Consider the following 19596-nt stretch of genomic DNA (forward strand, 5'->3'; position numbering starts at 1 on the left):
TATTCCTGAGACTTTCTATAGCATTTTGCATTTCTATGAGTGTGTCTGTTCCTGAAGTTTTGATTGGTTTTTATTTATGCTATTTCCTTGAATATTTCTCCTTTCACTTCTTGTATCATTTTTTGGATTTCCTTACATTGGGCTTTGCCTTTTTCTGGTGCCTCCCTGATTAGCCTAATAACTAACCTCCTGAGTTCTTTTTCAAGTAAATCAAGGATTTCTTCTTGGTTTGGGTCCATTGCTGGTGAGCTATTGTGATTTTTTTGGAGGTGTTAAAGAACCTTGTCTTGTCATATTACCAGAGTTGTTTTTCTGGTTCTTTCTCATTTGGGTAGGCTCTCTCAGAGGTAATGTCTAGGACTGAAGGCTGTTGTTCAGATTCTTTTGTCCCATGGCATGTTCCCTTGAAGTGGTATTCTCCCTTTTTTCTTTCTTTTCTTTCTTTCTTTCTTTTTTTTTTTTTTTTTGAGACGGAGTTCACTCTTGTTGCCCAGGCTGGAGTGCAATGGCACAATCTAGGCTCACTGCAACCTTCATCTCCTGGGCTCAAGTGATTCTCCCACCTCAGCCTCCTGAGTAGCTGGGATTACAGGCGCCTGCCACCACACCGGGCTAATTTTGTATTTTTAGTAGAGACAGGGTTTCTCTGTGTTGGTCAGGCTGGTCTTGAACTCCTGACCTCAGGTGATCCACCCACCTTGACCTCCCAAAGTGCTGGGATTACAGGCGTGAGCCACTGTGCCTGGCTGGTATTCTCCCTTTTTTCCTATGGGTGTGGATTCTGAGAGCCAAGCTGTCGTGATTGTTCTCTCTCTTCTGGATCTAGCCACCCAGCAAGTCTACCAGGCTCTGGGCTGGTACTGGGGGTTGTCTGCACAGAGTTCTGTGATGTGAACCATCAGTGGCTCAACCGTGAGTACCAGCACAGTATTTGGGTTGTCTCTCAGGTCCTGCAGGAGCAATCTGCTTCCTTCAGAGGGTCTATGGGCCCTCTCAGTTTTCCTGATTTATTCCTGTAGTGATTCTGGAGCAAAAATTCACTATGTGAGCCTCCACACACTGCTATGTCCATCCGAGTCGGAGCTGCAAACTAGTCCTGCCTCCCGCCTGCCACCTTGTCCCTGAACAAGTAATTTTTCTTCAGAGTTAAGAGTAGTTTCCAGTATTTATGACTTCTAAGCTGTTTTTTTTTTTTTTTTTTAATTCTTTTCAAATTTTTTGAGACACAGTCTCACTCTGTGCCTGGGCTGGAGTACTGTGGCACAGTCGTGGCTCACTGCTGTATCAAACTCCTGGACTCAAGTGACCTTCCCACCTTAGCCTTGCTAGTAGCTAGGATTGTAGGCATGAGCCATCATGTCCAGCTAATTTTAAATTTTTTGTAGATATAAGATCTCACTCTGTTGCCTGGGCTAGTCTCAAACTCCTGGGCTCAAGCTATCCTCCTGCTTTGGCCTCCCAAAGCGCTGGGATTACAGACATGAGCCAACACTCCCAGCCATCCAGGCTTATTTATACAAGCTTTGTTAGCATGTAGCAAAGGAATTATAATCTCATTCTATAATCTGTACTTCTTTTTTCTGAAAAAAGTTACAAAATTCCTTCCTTGCATTTTAAACTTGACCCCTGTAGATACCTGGTAGTGAAATTGCTAGATTATGTTTAACTGTTTTTTAATTTAATGTTTTCTTAGAGAAATTTTCAAAAATAAACAAAAATAGAGAATATAGTATGTTGCACCCTCACGTAGATAATTTTCATTCTTCATTATCTCTGTTTTGAACAATACTAAATGATCCAACTTTTATAATCTCTTAACTTTCCTTTTACCATTGTGAAAGTAACGTACACATTGTATTTTACCAATAAAGAAGAAAAAGCCAAAACAATGCTTGTACACTTGCAGTTTTAGACATCTGCTCAAATGTAAGTATATTCATTTGTTAGGGCTGCTATAACAAATACCACAGACTAGGTGGCTTAAACAACAGAAATTTATTGTCTCACAGTTCTGAGGCTAGAGGTCCAAGATGAAGACTTCAGCAGGATTATTTCTTCTGAGACTGCTCTCCTTGTAGATGGTCATCTTCCCCCTTTGTTTTCACATGGTCTTCCTTCTGTGTGTGTGTGTGTGTGTCCCTCCTGTTCTGCTTTTATAAGGATATGAGTCATAATGGACTAGGGCCCACCCAGTGAACTCATTTTACCATAATTGTCTGTTTAAAGGCTTTAGCTCCAAATACATTCTGAGCTACAGGGGGATAGAATTTCAGTAAATGAATTTTGGAGGGACACAATTCAACCCGTAGCAATAAGTATAGCGTTGTTAGTCTTGTTTTTAATGCATGTATTTGTTTTATATACTTAATTTGCACCCTGCTTCTTTCCCTTCGTGATATCAGAATATTCAAAGTTTCTACAAGCTGCTTTTAAGTATTATTAACTACATGCTAATCTATTTTATAAGTAGACTTCTGTTGGAAACTGCATATAGATCTTTCTTTCTTTCTTTTTTTTTTTTTTTTTGAGACGGCGTCTTGCTCTGTCGTCCAGGCTGGAGTGCAGTGGCGCGATCTCGGCTCACTGCAAGCTCCGTCTCCTGGGTTCACACCATTCTCCTGCCTCAGCCTCCCCAGTAGCTGGGACTACAGGCGCCCGCCACCACACCCAGCTAATTTTTTGCATTTTTAGTAGAGACGGGGTTTCACTATGTTAGCCAGGATGGTCTCGATCTCCTGACCTCGTGATCCACCCGCCTCGGCCTCCCAAAGTGCTGGGATTACAGGCGTGAGCCACTGCGCCGGCCCTGCATATAGATCTTTCTACTGCTTAGTGTCCTGGGTTCCTTTTTCAGTCCCACATCTGCTCTCAGGGTTCTTTCTGTGCTCTAGCTCTTGGGCAGCATTTGCTCCCTAGTCTACTCTGTGACTACCATCATCAATCAGTCTACGTTGAGATATTCCCTCTCCTTCCTTTCCTTCCAGAGTGTGATGCAGTCTCTGCAGCACCCACTTTATTTCTATTCCCAAAAGGCAAGCACCTCCACTTCACAATTGCCTGTCTCTGATAGACTTAAATTGTAATTTTTCTCTGTTTGTATCTGTCTCATGTAATAAACTATGAACTTTTAAGGAAAAAGGCCCATGCCCTATTTCTTTTTGTTTTCTTTGTGCTTAGGGTAAGACAGACAATGTAGTTGACATTCAGTGAATCTTAAAGGAAAGTGAATGAATAAATAAATAAGCAAATAAACCATATTCAGGACATTGTTACAGTGTTCCCTCTCCACTGGTGTCTCACACCTTTGATTTATTTTTCTTAAATTTAGTCTAAATGCTCTAGATATGCATAACTTTAGCTTTTGTAGGAATAAATATGTCTGAATTTTTAGAATAAAAGATCTTCAAGGTGCTCTGAAAACAAAATGCCTTTTATGGTAGAAAAATATATTTCAGGAAGTAATATACCCTCTAATTGTAAATATTAGTTTATTTTGGGAGAGCTATGAAAAAGAGTGAATTCATTTTATTATTCAGGAGATACTTGGTTTTTACATTGCTCCAAGCACTAGTATAGGCCTTGATTAAAAGTGGGGAATAAATTTATGCATGGTCCCTCCTTTCAAGGAGAACCTGCTAGCATAGCACTTTCATAAGAAATTGGTTAACTTAGCTCTCTCATTTTAGAGGATATAGATTAAGATTCAGGTTGTAAAGTCTATAGAAATATGTGATGGAGGACCACTTTGATGTGATACTTCATCAAGAAGGTAATGTTTTTAGAAGTTTGCTTCTTGGTAAATACAACCTTAGGAAAGAGATTGAAACAGTGCTTCCTGTTTTATGCAGTTAGTTTTAGATTAATTTAATATATTCAAAATATTCATGTGTTTTATATATTTATATGTTATAGGTATTTTAAAATATTAAAACATTTTTTCAGTTAGGCATGGGAAATTTTTTTTGTCTATCTAAATGTGTTTGTTATTCACATGTATCACTTTGATTTTGTAAATAATACCACAAATTTGTTTTATCTTAAGAAAGAATAAAACTGACTAAACATGTATTTTTTGTTCTCAGGGAAGATTTAGAACCATCCAATTAAAAATTTTTAAAAAACATCTTGTCTCCACAGTTCCATCTCCCAACCTCTATAGCCAGCTGAATGCACTACAGTTTACTGTGGATGAAAGAAGCATTCTATGGTTAAATCAATTTCTGTTGGATTTAAAACAGAGTCTTAATCAGTTCATGGCTGTGTACAAGTTGAATGACAATTCAAAATCTGACGAGCATGTTGATGTTCGAGTTGATGGTTTAATGCTAAAGGTATCATACAAACAAGTAGTAGTAATGATTTAATTTTGTTCTTTTTATTTTACGATTTATTTTGTGCATGTATGTAACATTGATTATTAATTCATGTTATGTTTTTTAAAAAGATTCTCTTCTTAGTGGTCATGTAAGTCCCCTTTACTCAATTTAATAAGATTTGAGGGGAAGAGTTAGTGTTTTATGTCTTAATAGGAAAGTAGTATTTTGGGGGAAAGGTCAAGAAAAAGAATTTCTGAGCTAAGTCATGTTCTTTTATCTTCAAGATGTATGGATTTGCCAGTTGGATGAGATTAATTTTTCTTCTCTTCTAGTTTGTCATTCCTTCTGAAGTGAAATCTGAGTGTCATCAAGATCAGCCACGTGCTATTTCTATTCAGAGTTCTGAAATGATTGCCACAAATACAAGGCACTGTCCAAACTGTCGACATGCTGACCTGGAAGCTTTGTTTCAAGACTTTAAAGATTGTGATTTTTTTAGTAAAACATATACCAGCTTCCCCAAATCTTGTGACAATTTTAATCTTCTACATCCAATTTTCCAGAGACATGCTCATGAACAAGATACCAAAATGCATGAAATTTATAAAGGAAATATTACTCCCCAATTGAATAAAAACACTCTTAAAACTTCTGCTGCCAAGGATGTTTGGGCTGTGTACTTTTCTCAATTTTGGATAGATTATGAAGGGATGAAAAGTGGAAAAGGACGGCCAATAAGTTTTGTAGATTCATTCCCTCTTTCCATTTGGATTTGTCAACCAACAAGATATGCAGAGTCACAAAAAGAGCCGCAGACTTGTAATCAGGTATCTCTAAATACATCACAAAGTGAATCTAGTGATCTGGCTGGCCGATTGAAGCGGAAGAAGCTCTTGAAGGAGTATTATAGTACAGAGTCTGAGCCCTTGACAAATGGCGGTCAGAAGCCTTCTTCATCAGATACATTTTTCAGATTTTCCTCTTCCTCGTCAGAGGCAGATATTCATGTCCTAGTTCACGTTCATAAACATGTCAGTATGCAGATTAATCACTACCAGTATCTGCTTCTACTTTTCCTGCATGAGTCACTTATCCTGCTTTCAGAGAACTTAAGGAAAGATGTAGAAGCTGTAACTGGCAGTCCTGCTAGTCAGACATCCATTTGTATTGGAATTTTACTTAGAAGTGCAGAACTGGCTCTTTTGCTCCATCCAGTGGATCAAGCAAATACTCTTAAGTCTCCTGTTTCTGAAAGTGTGAGCCCAGTGGTACCTGATTATTTGCCTACAGAAAATGGGGATTTTTTGTCTTCAAAAAGAAAACAAATTAGTAGGGATATAAATAGAATTAGAAGTGTAACTGTTAATCATATGTCAGACAACAGATCTATGAGTGTTGACCTTAGCCATGTCCCTTTAAAGGATCCTTTGCTTTTTAAATCAGCTAGTGATACAAATCTGCAAAAAGGCATTTCTTTTATGGACTATTTATCAGATAAACATTTAGGGAAAATAAGTGAAGATGAAAGTAGTGGACTTGTTTACAAAAGTGGCTCAGGAGAAATTGGATCAGAAACAAGTGACAAAAAGGATTCATTTTATACAGATTCAAGTAGTATCTTAAACTACAGAGAAGATTCAAATATGCTTTCATTTGACAGTGATGGTAATCAAAACATACTTTCAAGTAGTTTAACTAGTAAACGAAATGAAACCATAGAGTCCATCTTTAAAGCTGAAGATTTGCTTCCAGAAGCAGCTTCACTCTCTGAAAACCTGGATATCAGTAAAGAAGAGACCCCCCCAGTTAGAACACTTAAATCACAGTCATCTTTAAGGTAACAACATTTTATTGGCCTTTTAAAAAATTAATTTATTTTGTGGGGTGTGTGTGCCTATGAGTGTATTTTGTTTTGAGGCAGAAAAACTCATGAAAAAATATGGCATTGTTAACATGTAGAAGAGTAGATGTTTCAAAATATGAAAACACTTTGAGCTTATACGTTTAAATGTAATTTCAGCTATGGATGCTATATACATATTTTAATTTTCTTAGAAGTATTTTTTAGATAGAATTCTTTTCTCTATATGTAATAACTTTCTAATAATTTTGTTAACAGTGGAAAGCCTAAGGAACGTTGCCCACCCAACCTGGCTCCTCTCTGTGTTTCTTATAAGAATATGAAAAGAAGCTCTTCACAAATGTCATTGGATACCATTTCACTTGACAGCATGATATTGGAAGAACAGTTGTTAGAAAGTGATGGAAGTGATAGCCATATGTTTTTGGAAAAAGGTAAAGTTATGATATGGTTTAAGAATTCATATTACATACATACACCTTAGGAGAAAAGGAATGCTTTTAGTTCAATAATTGTTAACTGTACCCATGCTTTTTAAAGTTATTGAACATAACTAAAAATAACTGAATATTTCTACTTATATTCAGTAATTGTTAGTTGTTAATAATATTTAGTTATTTTTAGATATATTCTAATTGTTCATTATAGCCCCCCAAAAAGACTTATTTATACATACATGGACTGTACAAGAGTACCTAACTTTCCTCTAATGGTTGTTCCATTGTTTCTTTTAACCAGATACTCCTGCCTCTCTATGGCTGAGATCCAGCAATTATATGTATGCAGTCATTTAGACCATAAAGCAGGCGACATTAAGGCTACCAGCCTCTATTACAGAGACTCCTATATTTGGAAATTTGATTAGGTGGGCTTAATTTGCATGGTGAATTCTACTGATTTACAAAATTAGGATTCTTTCACATATATGATAGTATATGGTGTAACTACATGATTTTCCCATTTTATTGAGAGACAACCAATGCCCCAGTAAAGACTGCTAGAAATGACTTAGAAGGTGTTAGTTGCATCTCCCTCATTAAGGCATTAAGGAGTTTGTAAACAGGAATTAGAAGCATGGGCCATAGTCAGAAAGTAGTTGCTTCAGACACAAAAACATAGGAGACCAGAGGCAAATATGAATTACTTTCTTTTTTCTTTTCTTTTTTTTTTTTTTTTTTTTTTGAGATGGCGCTTCACTCTCGCCCAGACTGGAGTGCAGTATTTTGATCTCAGCTTACTGCAACCTCTGCCTTCGGGTTCAAGCAATTCTCCTGTCTCAGCCTCCCGAGTAGTTGGGATTGTGGGCATGCACCACCATGCCTGGCTAATTTTTGTATTTTTACTAGGGATGGGGTTTCGTCATGTTGGCCAGGCTGGTCTCAAACTCCTGACCTCGAATGATCTGTGCACCTCCGCATCCCAAAATGCTGGGATTACAGGCATGAGCCACCACGCCTGGCCTGAATTACTTTCTGTTTGAAAGGAAATAAGCCCACTGATTTAGTTGAAAAGCTTAGATTAGATAATTAGTAACATAATAAATATAACAAGTATATAGTAAGTAATAATATAATATGTATTATTGATGTAAGTACCATAATGGTAGCTACCATTTATTGCCAAGCAGTGTCTGTTTTGTTCTATCACAGAATACCACAGACTGGGTAATTTATAAAGAACAGAAATTTATTTCTCACAGTTCTGGAGGCTGGGAAGTCCAAGATCAAACTTCATCAAATTGTAAGCGTTGCATTTTGCAGTCCTCTGGAGGTCAAGAGAAGCTACCTGAAGCCTCTTTTGTAAGGGCCTTAATCCCATTCGTGTAGGGGCAAGCTCTCATGGGCTGATCACCCATTAAAGGCCCTACCTCTTAGTACTATCACTTTGCCAACACGTGAATTTCGAAGGGACGCATTCATACTGTTGCAGGTGCTTAAATAGTTTAGTTCTTTTAATTTGAATTACAACTCTAATAATAGAAGCTAACATTTATTGAGCATTTACTTTGTGTTGGTACCATTCTATATGCTTTGTATATATATTAATGAATTTAAACCTCACAATTCTATCAGTAGTATACTGTTATCTTCAGAGAGTGGTTAAATAACAAATCCAAAGTAACACAGCTAATTAGTGGTTTAAATTCAGGTATTCTGGCTCTAGAGCCTCTTGTCTACTATGTACCTAATTGCCTCAACCCTGTGAGGTATAAGTGCTTATTCTTATCCTTCTTTTACAGATAAGGAAACTGAGGCTCCTGAACTTTAAGTAGATTTCCCATAGTCACATTATTGTACGCAGAACTGGGATTGTCTTTCCTGTTATTCTTTTTTTTTTTTTTTTTTTTTTTTTTTTTGAGATGTAGTTTTTTTTTCTTGCTGCCCGGGCTGGAGTGTAGTGGCATGATCTCGGCTCACTGCAACTTCTACCTCCTGTATTCAACTGATTATCCTGCCTCAGCCTCCCGAGTAGCTGGGATTACAGGCACCCACCATCATGCCTAGCTAATTTTTGTATTTTTAGTAGAGATGAGGTTTCACCATACTGGCCAGGCAGATCTCGAATTCCTGGCCTCAGGTGATCCTCCCATCTCAGCCTCCCAAATTGCTGGGATTACAGGTGTGAGCCAACATGCCTGGCCTCTTGTTTGTTATTCTAAGCTAATATTTACTAGGGACTTACTATACCAGTTACTATTTTAAGCATCTTACATGTATTTAATTTTCAAATAAATTGAGGTAGGAACTGTTATCTTCATTTTAAAGGTGAGGCAAACAAAGCCTAGGGAGGTAAGCAGCTTGCCCAAAGTTATACAGCTAGTAAGTGGTAGAGTTTAGCATTTGAACCCAGTTAGTCAGACTTCAAAGTCTGAGCTCTCCTATCTGACACAAACACATCTTCTGAAAAAAATTTACTCTTTACATAAGTCAGAGAAAAATCTCTTTGCTAGATTCTAGTTTACTTTATCTTGGTGGGAGACACTAGTCAGTTTACCTTACATGATAGATGATATTTAATAACAACAATAGCAAACATTTATTAAACCACCCCTAGTCATGTTGCCAAGTGCTATAAAACACATTAATTTATCTAATCCTTACGACCATCATATGAGGTGGTTATTATTATTGATCACTTTTCTATAGATTTAGAAACTAAAGCTTAAAGAAATAAGGTATCTAGTCCAAAAGTTATAGCCAGGAAGTAGTAAGAGGCAGATTTGTCAGCTAGTCTGACTGATGAGCCCAAGTTTTTAACCAACCATTAAGCTATTCTAGCTCCCTAGACTTGGGGAATGTGTACCATACATAAACAAAAATTCTCTGTCTAACTCTGTTATAATTCATAGCAATCTTTCCAGCATATCACTTAAATGTAGAAGAGGTACTAATATGTGTCATGAAAATCTATTCTAGATTTCAGATAGCTCTAGTTCCCCTGTGTCCCCTTTATGATTTAAAATCCTACCTTAACAGAGGATTTTTGTCCTATGATCAAAATATATTTCAAAAACAATGTTCTTGTGGCAGATAACCCTACTTAATCTGAAAGCATCAGTGATTTTATTATTTCTAATAATTAAATAATAAGTAAAAGTGACTACCACTCAATGTGGAAAACTTGGAAAATACAACCACAATTTGGAGAGTAAAATCACCAAAAAGTCTCACATTCACAATATATCAACTGTTATTTATTTTATGAATTTGTGTATGTACCCATATATATGTATGTTTGCTGTCACATTATGTATTTGGCTTGTAACCTACTTTTTATCATCTGTAAGTATTCTCTAATATTATTTAAACTCCTTTGAAAATATTTTTAAGCCTATTGTCATAAGAATGTACCATAGCCTTTTAAAGATTTCCCTGATGTTGGATGTTTAGATTGTTTGTAATTTATCAGTTATAAAAGTGCTATAATTATATTATTGTTCATAAATTTTTGTCTGCATTTTTGATGACTATTTTAGAATATATTCCAGCAGTAGACTATTTTTAGGATCTTAAAAAGTGTGGACTTTCTGTGTAACATTTTAATGATATACATTCCTGGTTCTTTTGGGCAGTGACTTATTTTTATGTCAGGGTCATTAATTTTCATTGGAAGGAGACTCTTGGTATTTTGTTTTGTTTTAATTTTACAAGAAATATATGAATATTCTCTCATTTAAAAAGGAGAATAAGGGAGATACTAAGGTGATATCTTCAATTTTTACTCTAGGCATTTCCATAAACCAGATAATATGGAAATGCCTAGAGTAAAAATCGAAGTTATCACCTTAGTATCATATCACCCTTACTGTCTCCTTGATATCATTCTCCACTGCAGAAGTAACTACCGTCAACTTTTGGTATATATGCTTCCAGGCTTTTATCTATGTATTTTTATATACGTGTGTGGGTGTGTCAGATACATACAAAGGTATGTGTATACAAAAAAATATGTATGTGCATGCGTGCATGTATACATATTTGTGAATGTATGTACATATTTATGAACACATATAAACACATAGCTGGACTATCAGCCTACCTCTGGTCCCTAACTAGTCTTTCCACATCTCTTCTTATCCATCTGCAGTTTATTCTTTATTCTGTAGCCAAAATATATATATATTTTTTGATACCAAGTCTCTGTCGCCCAGGTTGGAGTGCGGTGGTATGATTTCAGCTCACTGCAACCTCCGCCTCCTGGGTTCAAGTGATTCTCTTGCCTCCTCGGCCTCCCAAATAGCTGGGATTACAGATGCGTGCCACCACACCCAGCTAATTTTTGTATTTTTAGTCGAGATGGGGTTTTACCACGTTGGTCAGGCTGGTCTCGAACTCCTGACCTCAGGTAATCCACCCGCCTCGGCCTCCCAAAGTACTGGGATTACAGGTGTGAGCCACTGTGCCTGGCCAGGCAAAATGCTCTTTTAAAAAACACAAATTTGGCCGAGCGCGGTGGCTCACGCCTGTAATCCCAGCATTTTGGGAGGCTGAGGCGGGTGGATCGCGAAGTCAGGAGATGGAGACCATCCTGGCTAACATGGTGAAACCCCGTCTCTACTAAAAATACAAGAAATTAGCCAGGCATAGTGGCACACGCCTGTGGCGCCACTCAGGAGGCTGAGGCAGGAGAATCGCTTGAACCCAGGAGGCGGAGGCTGCAGGGAGCAGAGATTGCACCACTGCACTCCAGCCTGGGCGACAGAGCAAGACTGTCTTTAAAAAAAAAAAAAAAAAAAAAAAAACCAGAAAAGAAAAAACAACAACAACACAGATTTGATCATGTCATTTTCCACTGTACTGCTGATAACTTGTAATTACTTTAAGGCTATTAAATTAAAATCCTTAACATTACTGACAATGCTCTGTGTGATGTGGCTCCAGCTTACTTTTTCTGATGTTTTCCCATGTACTCATTATACTTCAGATGGATCATAGTTTGTTTCAGTCTTCATCTCACTTTCTTTACTGTGATAAACTTTTCCATCTCAGTCTGTTGTACCTGTTTCTGAAATGCTCTTTTTCTTTCTGTTTATTTTATTATTTTTAATTTTAATTAGAGTGGTTAAGGATAACTCTTGGCTTTATTTTTCCCACTCATTATTTTATCCACTCAGTGTTTTTCAGAGTCTTTTTGCTCTCCTTGCAATTATTCTTTTCCATTTAAATTAAAAAAAAATTTTTTTAAAGGGGGCCAGGCACAGTGGCTCACACCTGTAATCCTAGCACTATGGGAGGCCAAGGCAGGGAGATCACTTGAGGTCAGGAGTTCAAGACCACCCTGGCTAACATAGTGAAACCCCGTCTTTACTAAAAATACAAAAATTAGCCAGGCATGGTGGTGCGTTCCTGTAATCCCAGATACTCAGGAGGCTGAGGCAGGTAGAGGTTGCAGTGAGCTGAGATCACACCACTACACTCCAGCCTGGGCAACAGAGTGAGACTCCATCTAAAAAAAAAAAAAAAAAAAAAAATTTAAAGGGAATCTTTTTTTTTTTTTTTGAGGCGGGGTCTCACTCTGTCACCCAGGCTAGAGTGCAGTGCAATGGTGTGATCTTGGCTCACTGCAATCTCTACCTCCCGGGCTCAAGTGGTCCTCTGCCTCAGCCTCCCGAGTAGCTGGGACCACAGGCGAGTGCCACTACGTCTGGCTAATTTTTTGTATTTTTGGTAGAGATGGGGTTTTGCTGTGTTGCCCAGACTGGTCTTGAACTCCTGGGCTCAAGTGATCCTCTCTCCAAAATGCTGGGATTACAGGTGTGAGCCACCACACCCAGGCTTGTTCACTTGAGCGGAAATATTATTTTATCAGAGATGTCTTCTTAACCCCCGATGATGTTAGGAACCCCTTATGAAATGCCTTTATTAGCCCCTCATACCACAAATGTATTCACAGGTATCTTCCCTGGGCCATTTATTTAATAATGTATTGAGCACCTACCACATTGCCAAGCACTATGTTAGAAGCTGACTATAGAGTAGTAAATATAATAATAAATTGAGACTTATGTTTTGTATGTCTTTAGGTTTTCTTACCTAATTTTTCTATTCATTTTTATGGCATTTTTTAAAAGTATTTATCTGTGATGGCTACCAGATTTTTTAAAAAATTGTCTTTTACCACAGATAGTTTGAGAAATACTGAATTATAGCACATTCATTGTTTGCTAACTAATTAGAATCTAATTTTTCTTGGTCCATTTTTTAAAGGAGGCAATGCTTGAGAAAGAGTTGAAGGGATAGTCCATGTTTGTTAAATAGGCATAGTGTTAGATCATGTGTAAAACTGACTTTAATTTATTAATTTACTTTTGTATTATTTCAGGAAATAAAAAGAACTCAACTACAAATTACAGGGGCACAGCAGAAAGTGTGAATGCTGGTGCAAACCTACAAAATTATGGTGAAACGTCTCCAGATGCCATCAGTACAAATTCAGAGGGTGCTCAGGAAAATCATGATGACCTGGTAATAGTCATTTCACAGAGATTCTATGAAGATAAATGCCACCAACTTTATTTCATATTTGACATGTATATATTTTGAGACACTCATATATAAAATGAATTCTTAGATGGTGGGCAATTCATTTTGCAGCTTTTGTTCTTGAAAATGCTTCCCCCCAATCAATTGTTTTTCCTTTGATTCTACTTTTCTAAATTTGTTTTATTCATGTTGAGGAGTGGAGGCTCTTTCTTTTTTCTGTGTTGCTTTTTGTGTTTTTATTTTATTTTTTTTTTAGAGACAGGATCTCACTCTGTTGCCCAGGCTGGAGTGCAGAGATGTATCCATAGCCCACTGCAGCCTTGAACTCCTGGGCTTAAGTGATCTTCCTGTCCCAGCCTCCCTAGTAGCTGGGACTATAGATGCACACCACCACACCTGGCTGTTTTACATTTTTTTGTAGATATGGGGTCTCACTGTGTTGCCCAAGCTAATGGTTTCTTTTAAGCCCTCATGATGCAGTGAAATACTTATGGGAGACTTGAAAAATATATTATGTCTAGCTTTTAATGAAAAACATTTTACAATCCTTGTGACCTAATTTTTTTTTTTAAGTAAATAAAAGGTTTTCACTATCATGGAACAACCGTGTTCTGTAGGTCACAAGTATACTTTTGGTCTGGTAGGTCACAATTGTATTTTTAGAAGGTAATGGTAGTTTCCTGTATTATTTCTTAAATTTTGTTTTGAACTGCTTGGCATACTAATATTATTTATGCAATCATTAATAGATGTCCGTTGTGGTATTTAAAATTACTGGTGTTAATGGGGAAATTGACATCCGAGGGGAAGATACAGAAATCTGTCTTCAAGTGAACCAAGTGACACCAGACCAATTAGGCAATATCAGCCTTCGGCATTACCTTTGTAATCGTCCAGTTGGTAAGTTTTTTTTTTTTTAATTACTTTTCATATACAATGGTTTAATATGTTTTAACTTTTATATATGTCTCACCAGCAATCCTATCTTGGCTATAATTGAATTCAAGGAAAATTACATTTACTTATTATTCGTGGTTTGTGGTTCTTTCTATAGCGTGTGGAGCTTCAATAAGAAGACATAGCATAATAGTTCCATGGTATAAGGGGTAGTAGAGAGGAGTGATTTTGATGAAGAAAATTTTTGTTTTGTTTTATTTCGTCTCCAAAAAACTCATTTTTTGAAATTATTCCTGGCTTTACTCTATGGAATGAGAATGTGTGTGTGTGTAGATGTAGACAGATAAAAAGGCAAAATAAAATCACATTAATCAAGTTGTTTGTTGGTAAGTTCTCTTGTTCAGCAAGTTCACTCTTGTTTTTCTTGCTATGGGAAAGAACACTAACCATTACCAATTTGTGGCTGTTTCTTTTACCTTCTATTTTAAAAAATAAAAATATTTGAATTTTGAAATATTTAAATAATTCTTTGGAGTTAGATTTGAACTCTTGCATTATTTTCTGGAATGTTAATAAGTAGTAATAACACTAATTAAATATAATTCTGTACCTGGAATACAAGGTTCAAGAGCAATTCTCCACCTGGAATTGTGAATGGAGACCTATCCTTGGTGTAAATAAATACACACATCTTTAATTTCTTGCAAATCTCCCCCTTTCACAAATATGCATATATTTGACCTGTTTAAGACTAGTCACACCCACACTGAAGAAAAATAAAATACCTTCTCATTATGAATTTTTGAAACGCCATCATGAATTGATATAGCAGTCTTCTTATGAGGACCCATGGGATAAATAACTTTCATAACTCAGAAACTGAAACAGCTTTGCCTTTCCAGGACGAGTTTGTTTTTATCTTAAAGGTTATATAAGTTGCAAAACTGATCATATTTTTATCTTTTTTGCTAGGGAGCTCGTTTTTGGTCCACCTTTTGGTATAGGAATTTAAATAATGCATTTTGGGTTATTAATCTTACCAACTACTTTTCCCTTTTCCCTTCCATCCTTTTTTCCATGTCTCCTCATTTTTTAATCAGATTATACCATGTGCATATTGCCTCCTACTCATTTTGGAACCAAGTATCATAAAATAAATGAGCAAAATGGTTACCCTGAGTGTGAGTTTACAAGTAATTTACTTCTGGGGTTTCACTAGGAACTCGTGTTTTTTAAGTTAGATATTCTATTATTGGAATTTTAAAATTTGTTTTTAAACTATGTGTTTATACCTCTCTAGGCCATCTATAAATTTTTTGGGGGGACAGGGTCCAAGCATAAGTAAATATAATTTTACACATACACACACACACACTCTCTCTCTCTCTCTCTCTTCCCTTAAACAATTTAATGAGGTCTTTTCTGTTTACTTTTCCATTATTTAAGGACCCAATTTAATGAGGTTATTTAAGGACCCAATTTAAAGAGGAAGGTACAAAACCTCAGGCTTTTGTTACTTCTTGAGAAATGGCTTAAGAGTCACTTTAAATGTCTGACTTGTTTCTGATTCACAGCCAACATTTGAATGTATAGTTAGTTACATAAACACACACTAAGTATCTGAGGCATGTATCACACCTGAGTTCTATCATAATGTGTTTTTCTTGTTATCAAAAAAACAGAAAATACAGAAAAATCAACATTATTGTAGTAGAAAGTTGCCATAAAATATTGAAATTAGTGTGTGTACGTATATTGTATATGTACTATAGAATATCATTTAAACTAGGGGTAAATAATAAAACCAGTATTATTTTAATGTACGACATGGCACATAATTGTAATATTAATGAATAATGCTACAAACATTTTCGTATGTTCATTTTCCTTAGGTTCCGATCAGAAAGCTGTAATTCATTCCAAATCCTCTCCTGAGATTTCTCTGAGGTTTGAAAGTGGGCCTGGCGCTGTAATACACTCTTTACTTGCAGAAAAAAATGGATTTCTGCAGTGCCACATAGAAAACTTCAGCACTGAGTTTCTTACATCTTCTCTTATGAATATTCAACATTTTTTGGAAGATGAAACTGTTGCAACAGTAATGCCAATGAAGATACAAGTTTCTAACACAAAAATAAATTTAAAAGTATGTTAATAAATAATTTTATATTTTCATGTTCGTTTTCCTTATCTGGACTTTCATTCATGCCTAAGAATGTGCCTTCTCTATAAAATATATCCTATCAGCATTTATTAAAATGATTTTGTCTTTTTTGGTAAATGATATAGAGATCTTTTTTGGAAATTAGGAAATATATAACAGGCAAAATATAACAGGCAGTTTTCTCACTGTATCAGCTGAAACATATAAAGATACATGTGTTATCTTTAACTCATTAAAAATATGACCAACCTGAAGTAATATGGCAATGTTATTTTTCTTTCCTGTAGGATGATAGTCCCCGGAATAGTACAGTATCCCTTGAACCAGCTCCTGTAACTGTACATATTGATCATCTTGTGGTAGAGAGAAGTGACGATGGCTCTTTTCATATCAGAGGTATATATGAAAAACTATTTATTTATTTATGAGATGGAATTTTGCTGTTGTCGCCCAGGCTGGAGTGCAATGGCACGATCTCAGCCTACTACAAACCTTTGCCTCCCTGGTTCGAGTGATTCTCCTGCCTAAGCCTCCCGAGTAGCTGGGATTACAGGTGCCTGTCAACACGCCTAGTTAATTTTTGTATTTTTAGTAGAGATGGGGTTTCACCATGTTGGCCAGGCTGGTCTCAAACTCCTGACTTCAGGTGATCCACCCGCCTCAGCCTCCTAAAGTGCTGGGATTACAGGTGCGAGCTACCGTGCCCGGCTGATGAAAACCCATTTAAATGAACACCTACTCAAATTTCAAAATTAAATTATTTACATACTGATTGTTTCTTTTCACTTACTATATTTCTTATATGTATATACACATGTAGTAGTGGAAGATTGAGGGACACCTTCAGTACATTGTAATAAAGTATCATCTATATATGTACTGGCCTCTACCCTGGAAAAAACCTCATATATAGTTGGTTTAGTACCTGTTGTACAAATGTGTTTTGAATGTTGTAGAAAGTGAGAGAGGCCTTTGATCTTACTCGTGTCTCTCAGTTGATCTCTTTCTTAGCTTTATTTCCTACTTATACTCCTTATAATGGTACTTACCTTGCACTTCTGTGCACCTTGCACGTCTCTACGTTCTTACTTGCCTTGTTACTTCTCATTGGAATTGCTCATCATTATGTGGATTTTATTCATCCTTCCATTGTTCTCTCACCTGTCTTCATAGTGACACTTTCTTTTTATTATTATTATTATTATTATTGTTGTTATTATTACTATTATACTTTAAGTTCTAGGGTACATGTACCCAACGTGCAGGTTTGTTACATAGGTATACATGTGCCATGTTGGTTTTCTGCACCCATCAACTCATCATTTACATTAGGTATTTCTCCTAATGCTATCCCTCCCCCCAGCCCCCTACCCCTCAACAGGCCCTGGTGTATGATGCTCCCCTCATTGTGGCCATGTGTTCTCATTGTTCAGCTCCCACTTATGAGTGAGAACATGCGGTATATGGTTTTCTGTCCTTGCGATAGTTTGCTCAGAATGATGGTTTCCAGCTTCATCCATGTCCCTGCAAAGGACATGAACTCATCGTTTTTTTATGGCTGCATAGTATTCCATGGTGTATATGTGCCACATTTTCTTTATCCAGTCTATTATTAATGGACATTTGGGTTGGTTCCAAGTCTTTGCTATTGTGAATAGTGCTGCAATAAACATATGTGTGCATATATCTTTATAGTAGCATGATTTATAATCCTTTGGGTATATAGCCAGTAATGGGATTGCTGGGTCAAATGGTAATTCTAGTTCTAGATCCTGGAGGAATTGCCACACTGTCTTCCACAGTGGTTGAACTAATTTACACTCCCACCAATGGTGTAAGTTTTCCTATTTCTCCACATCCTCTCCAGCATCTGTTGTTTCCTGACTTTTTAAGATCGCCATTCTAACTGACGTGAGATGGTATCTCATTGTGGTTTTGATTTGCATTTCTCTGATGACCAGTGATGATGTGCATTTTTTCATACGTCTGTTGGCTGCATAAATGTCTTTTGAGAAGTGTCTGTTCATGTCCTTTGCCCACTTTTTGATGGGGTTGTTTGATTTTTTTTTCTTGTAAATTTGTTTAAGTTCTTTGTAGATTCTGGATATTAGCTTTTTGTCAGATCGATAGATTGCAAAAATTTTCTCCCATTCTGTAGGTTGCCTGTTCACTCTGATGATAGTTTCTTTTGCCGTGCAGAAGCTCTTTAGTTTAATTAGATCCCATTTGTCTATTTTGGCTTTTGTTACTATTGCTTTTGGTGTTTTAGTCATGAAGTCTTTGCCCATGCCTATGTTCTGAATGGTATTGCCTAGGTTTTCTAATCGGAATTTTATGATTTTAGATTTTACATTTAAGTCTTTAATCCATCTTGAGTTAATTTTTGTGTAGGGGGTAAGGAAGGGATCCAGTTTCAGCTTTCTACCTAAGGCTAGCCAGTTTTCCCAGCACCATTTGTTAAATCGGGAATCCTTTCCGTATTGCTTGTTTTTTGTCAGGTTTGTCAAGGATCAGATGGTTGTAGGTGTGTGGTGTTATTTGTCAGGCCTCTGTTACGTTCCACTGATCTATGTATCTGTTTTGGTTACTGTAGCCTTGTAGTATAGTTTGAAGTCAGATAGTGTGATGCCTCCAGCTTTGTTCTTTTTGCTTAGGATTGTCTTGGCTATGTGGGCTCTTTTTTGGTTCCATATGAAATTTCAAGTAGTTTTTTCCAATTCTGTGAAGAAAGTCAGTGGTAGCTTGATGGGGATAGCATTGAATCTATAAATTAACTTGGGCAGTATGGCCATTTTCACGATATTGATTCTTCCTACCCATGAGCATGGAATATTCTTCCATTTGTTTGTGTCCTCTTTTATTTCATTGAGCAGTGGTTTGTAGTTCTCCTTGAAGAGGTCCCTCACATCCCTTGTAAGTTGGATTCCTAGGTATTTTATTCTCTTTGTAGTAATTGTGAATGAGAGTTCACTCATGATTTGGCTCTCTGTTTGTCTGTTAATGGTGTATAGGAATGCTTGTGATTTTTGCACATTGATTTTGTATCCTGAGGCTTTGCTGAAGTTGCTTATCAGCTTAAGGAGATTTTGGGCTGAGACGATGGGGTTTTCTAAATATACAATCATATCATCTGCAAACAGGGACAGTTTGACTCCCTGTTTTCCTAATTGAATACCCTTTATTTCTTTCTCTTGCCTGATTGCCCTGGCCAGAACTTCCAATGCTATTTTGGATAGGAATGATGAGAGAGGGCATCCTTGTATAGTGACACTTTTTTATAATCTGATGTGAGTTCTTTCACTTCTTTTGGCACTTTTCTGTACGTTAGTTACTTGCGGTATATTGCCTGTGTACTTAGTTCACCTTTAATGTTTG

The 19596-nt window shown here is 36.7% G+C and overlaps 1 protein-coding gene across 3 annotated transcripts in view; it reads left to right on the forward strand.

Moving 5' to 3' along the window:
- The window catches only part of UHRF1BP1L (UHRF1 binding protein 1 like), a 104057-nt gene that overhangs the window by 76971 nt on the left and 7490 nt on the right, over nt 1–19596 (forward strand). For all 3 annotated transcript variants that reach the window (XM_030819754.1, XM_030819755.1, XM_030819753.1), the window contains 7 exons: nt 4138–4331; nt 4649–6153; nt 6436–6611; nt 13000–13142; nt 13910–14060; nt 15950–16203; nt 16509–16617. In XM_030819754.1, the coding sequence (XP_030675614.1) occupies nt 4138–4331; nt 4649–6153; nt 6436–6611; nt 13000–13142; nt 13910–14060; nt 15950–16203; nt 16509–16617 (2532 nt within the window). The remainder of the gene's footprint in view (nt 1–4137; nt 4332–4648; nt 6154–6435; nt 6612–12999; nt 13143–13909; nt 14061–15949; nt 16204–16508; nt 16618–19596) is intronic.

The sequence above is a fragment of the Nomascus leucogenys genome, chromosome 10 (genome assembly GCF_006542625.1).
Source record: "Nomascus leucogenys isolate Asia chromosome 10, Asia_NLE_v1, whole genome shotgun sequence".
Classification (NCBI taxonomy): domain Eukaryota; kingdom Metazoa; phylum Chordata; class Mammalia; order Primates; family Hylobatidae; genus Nomascus; species Nomascus leucogenys.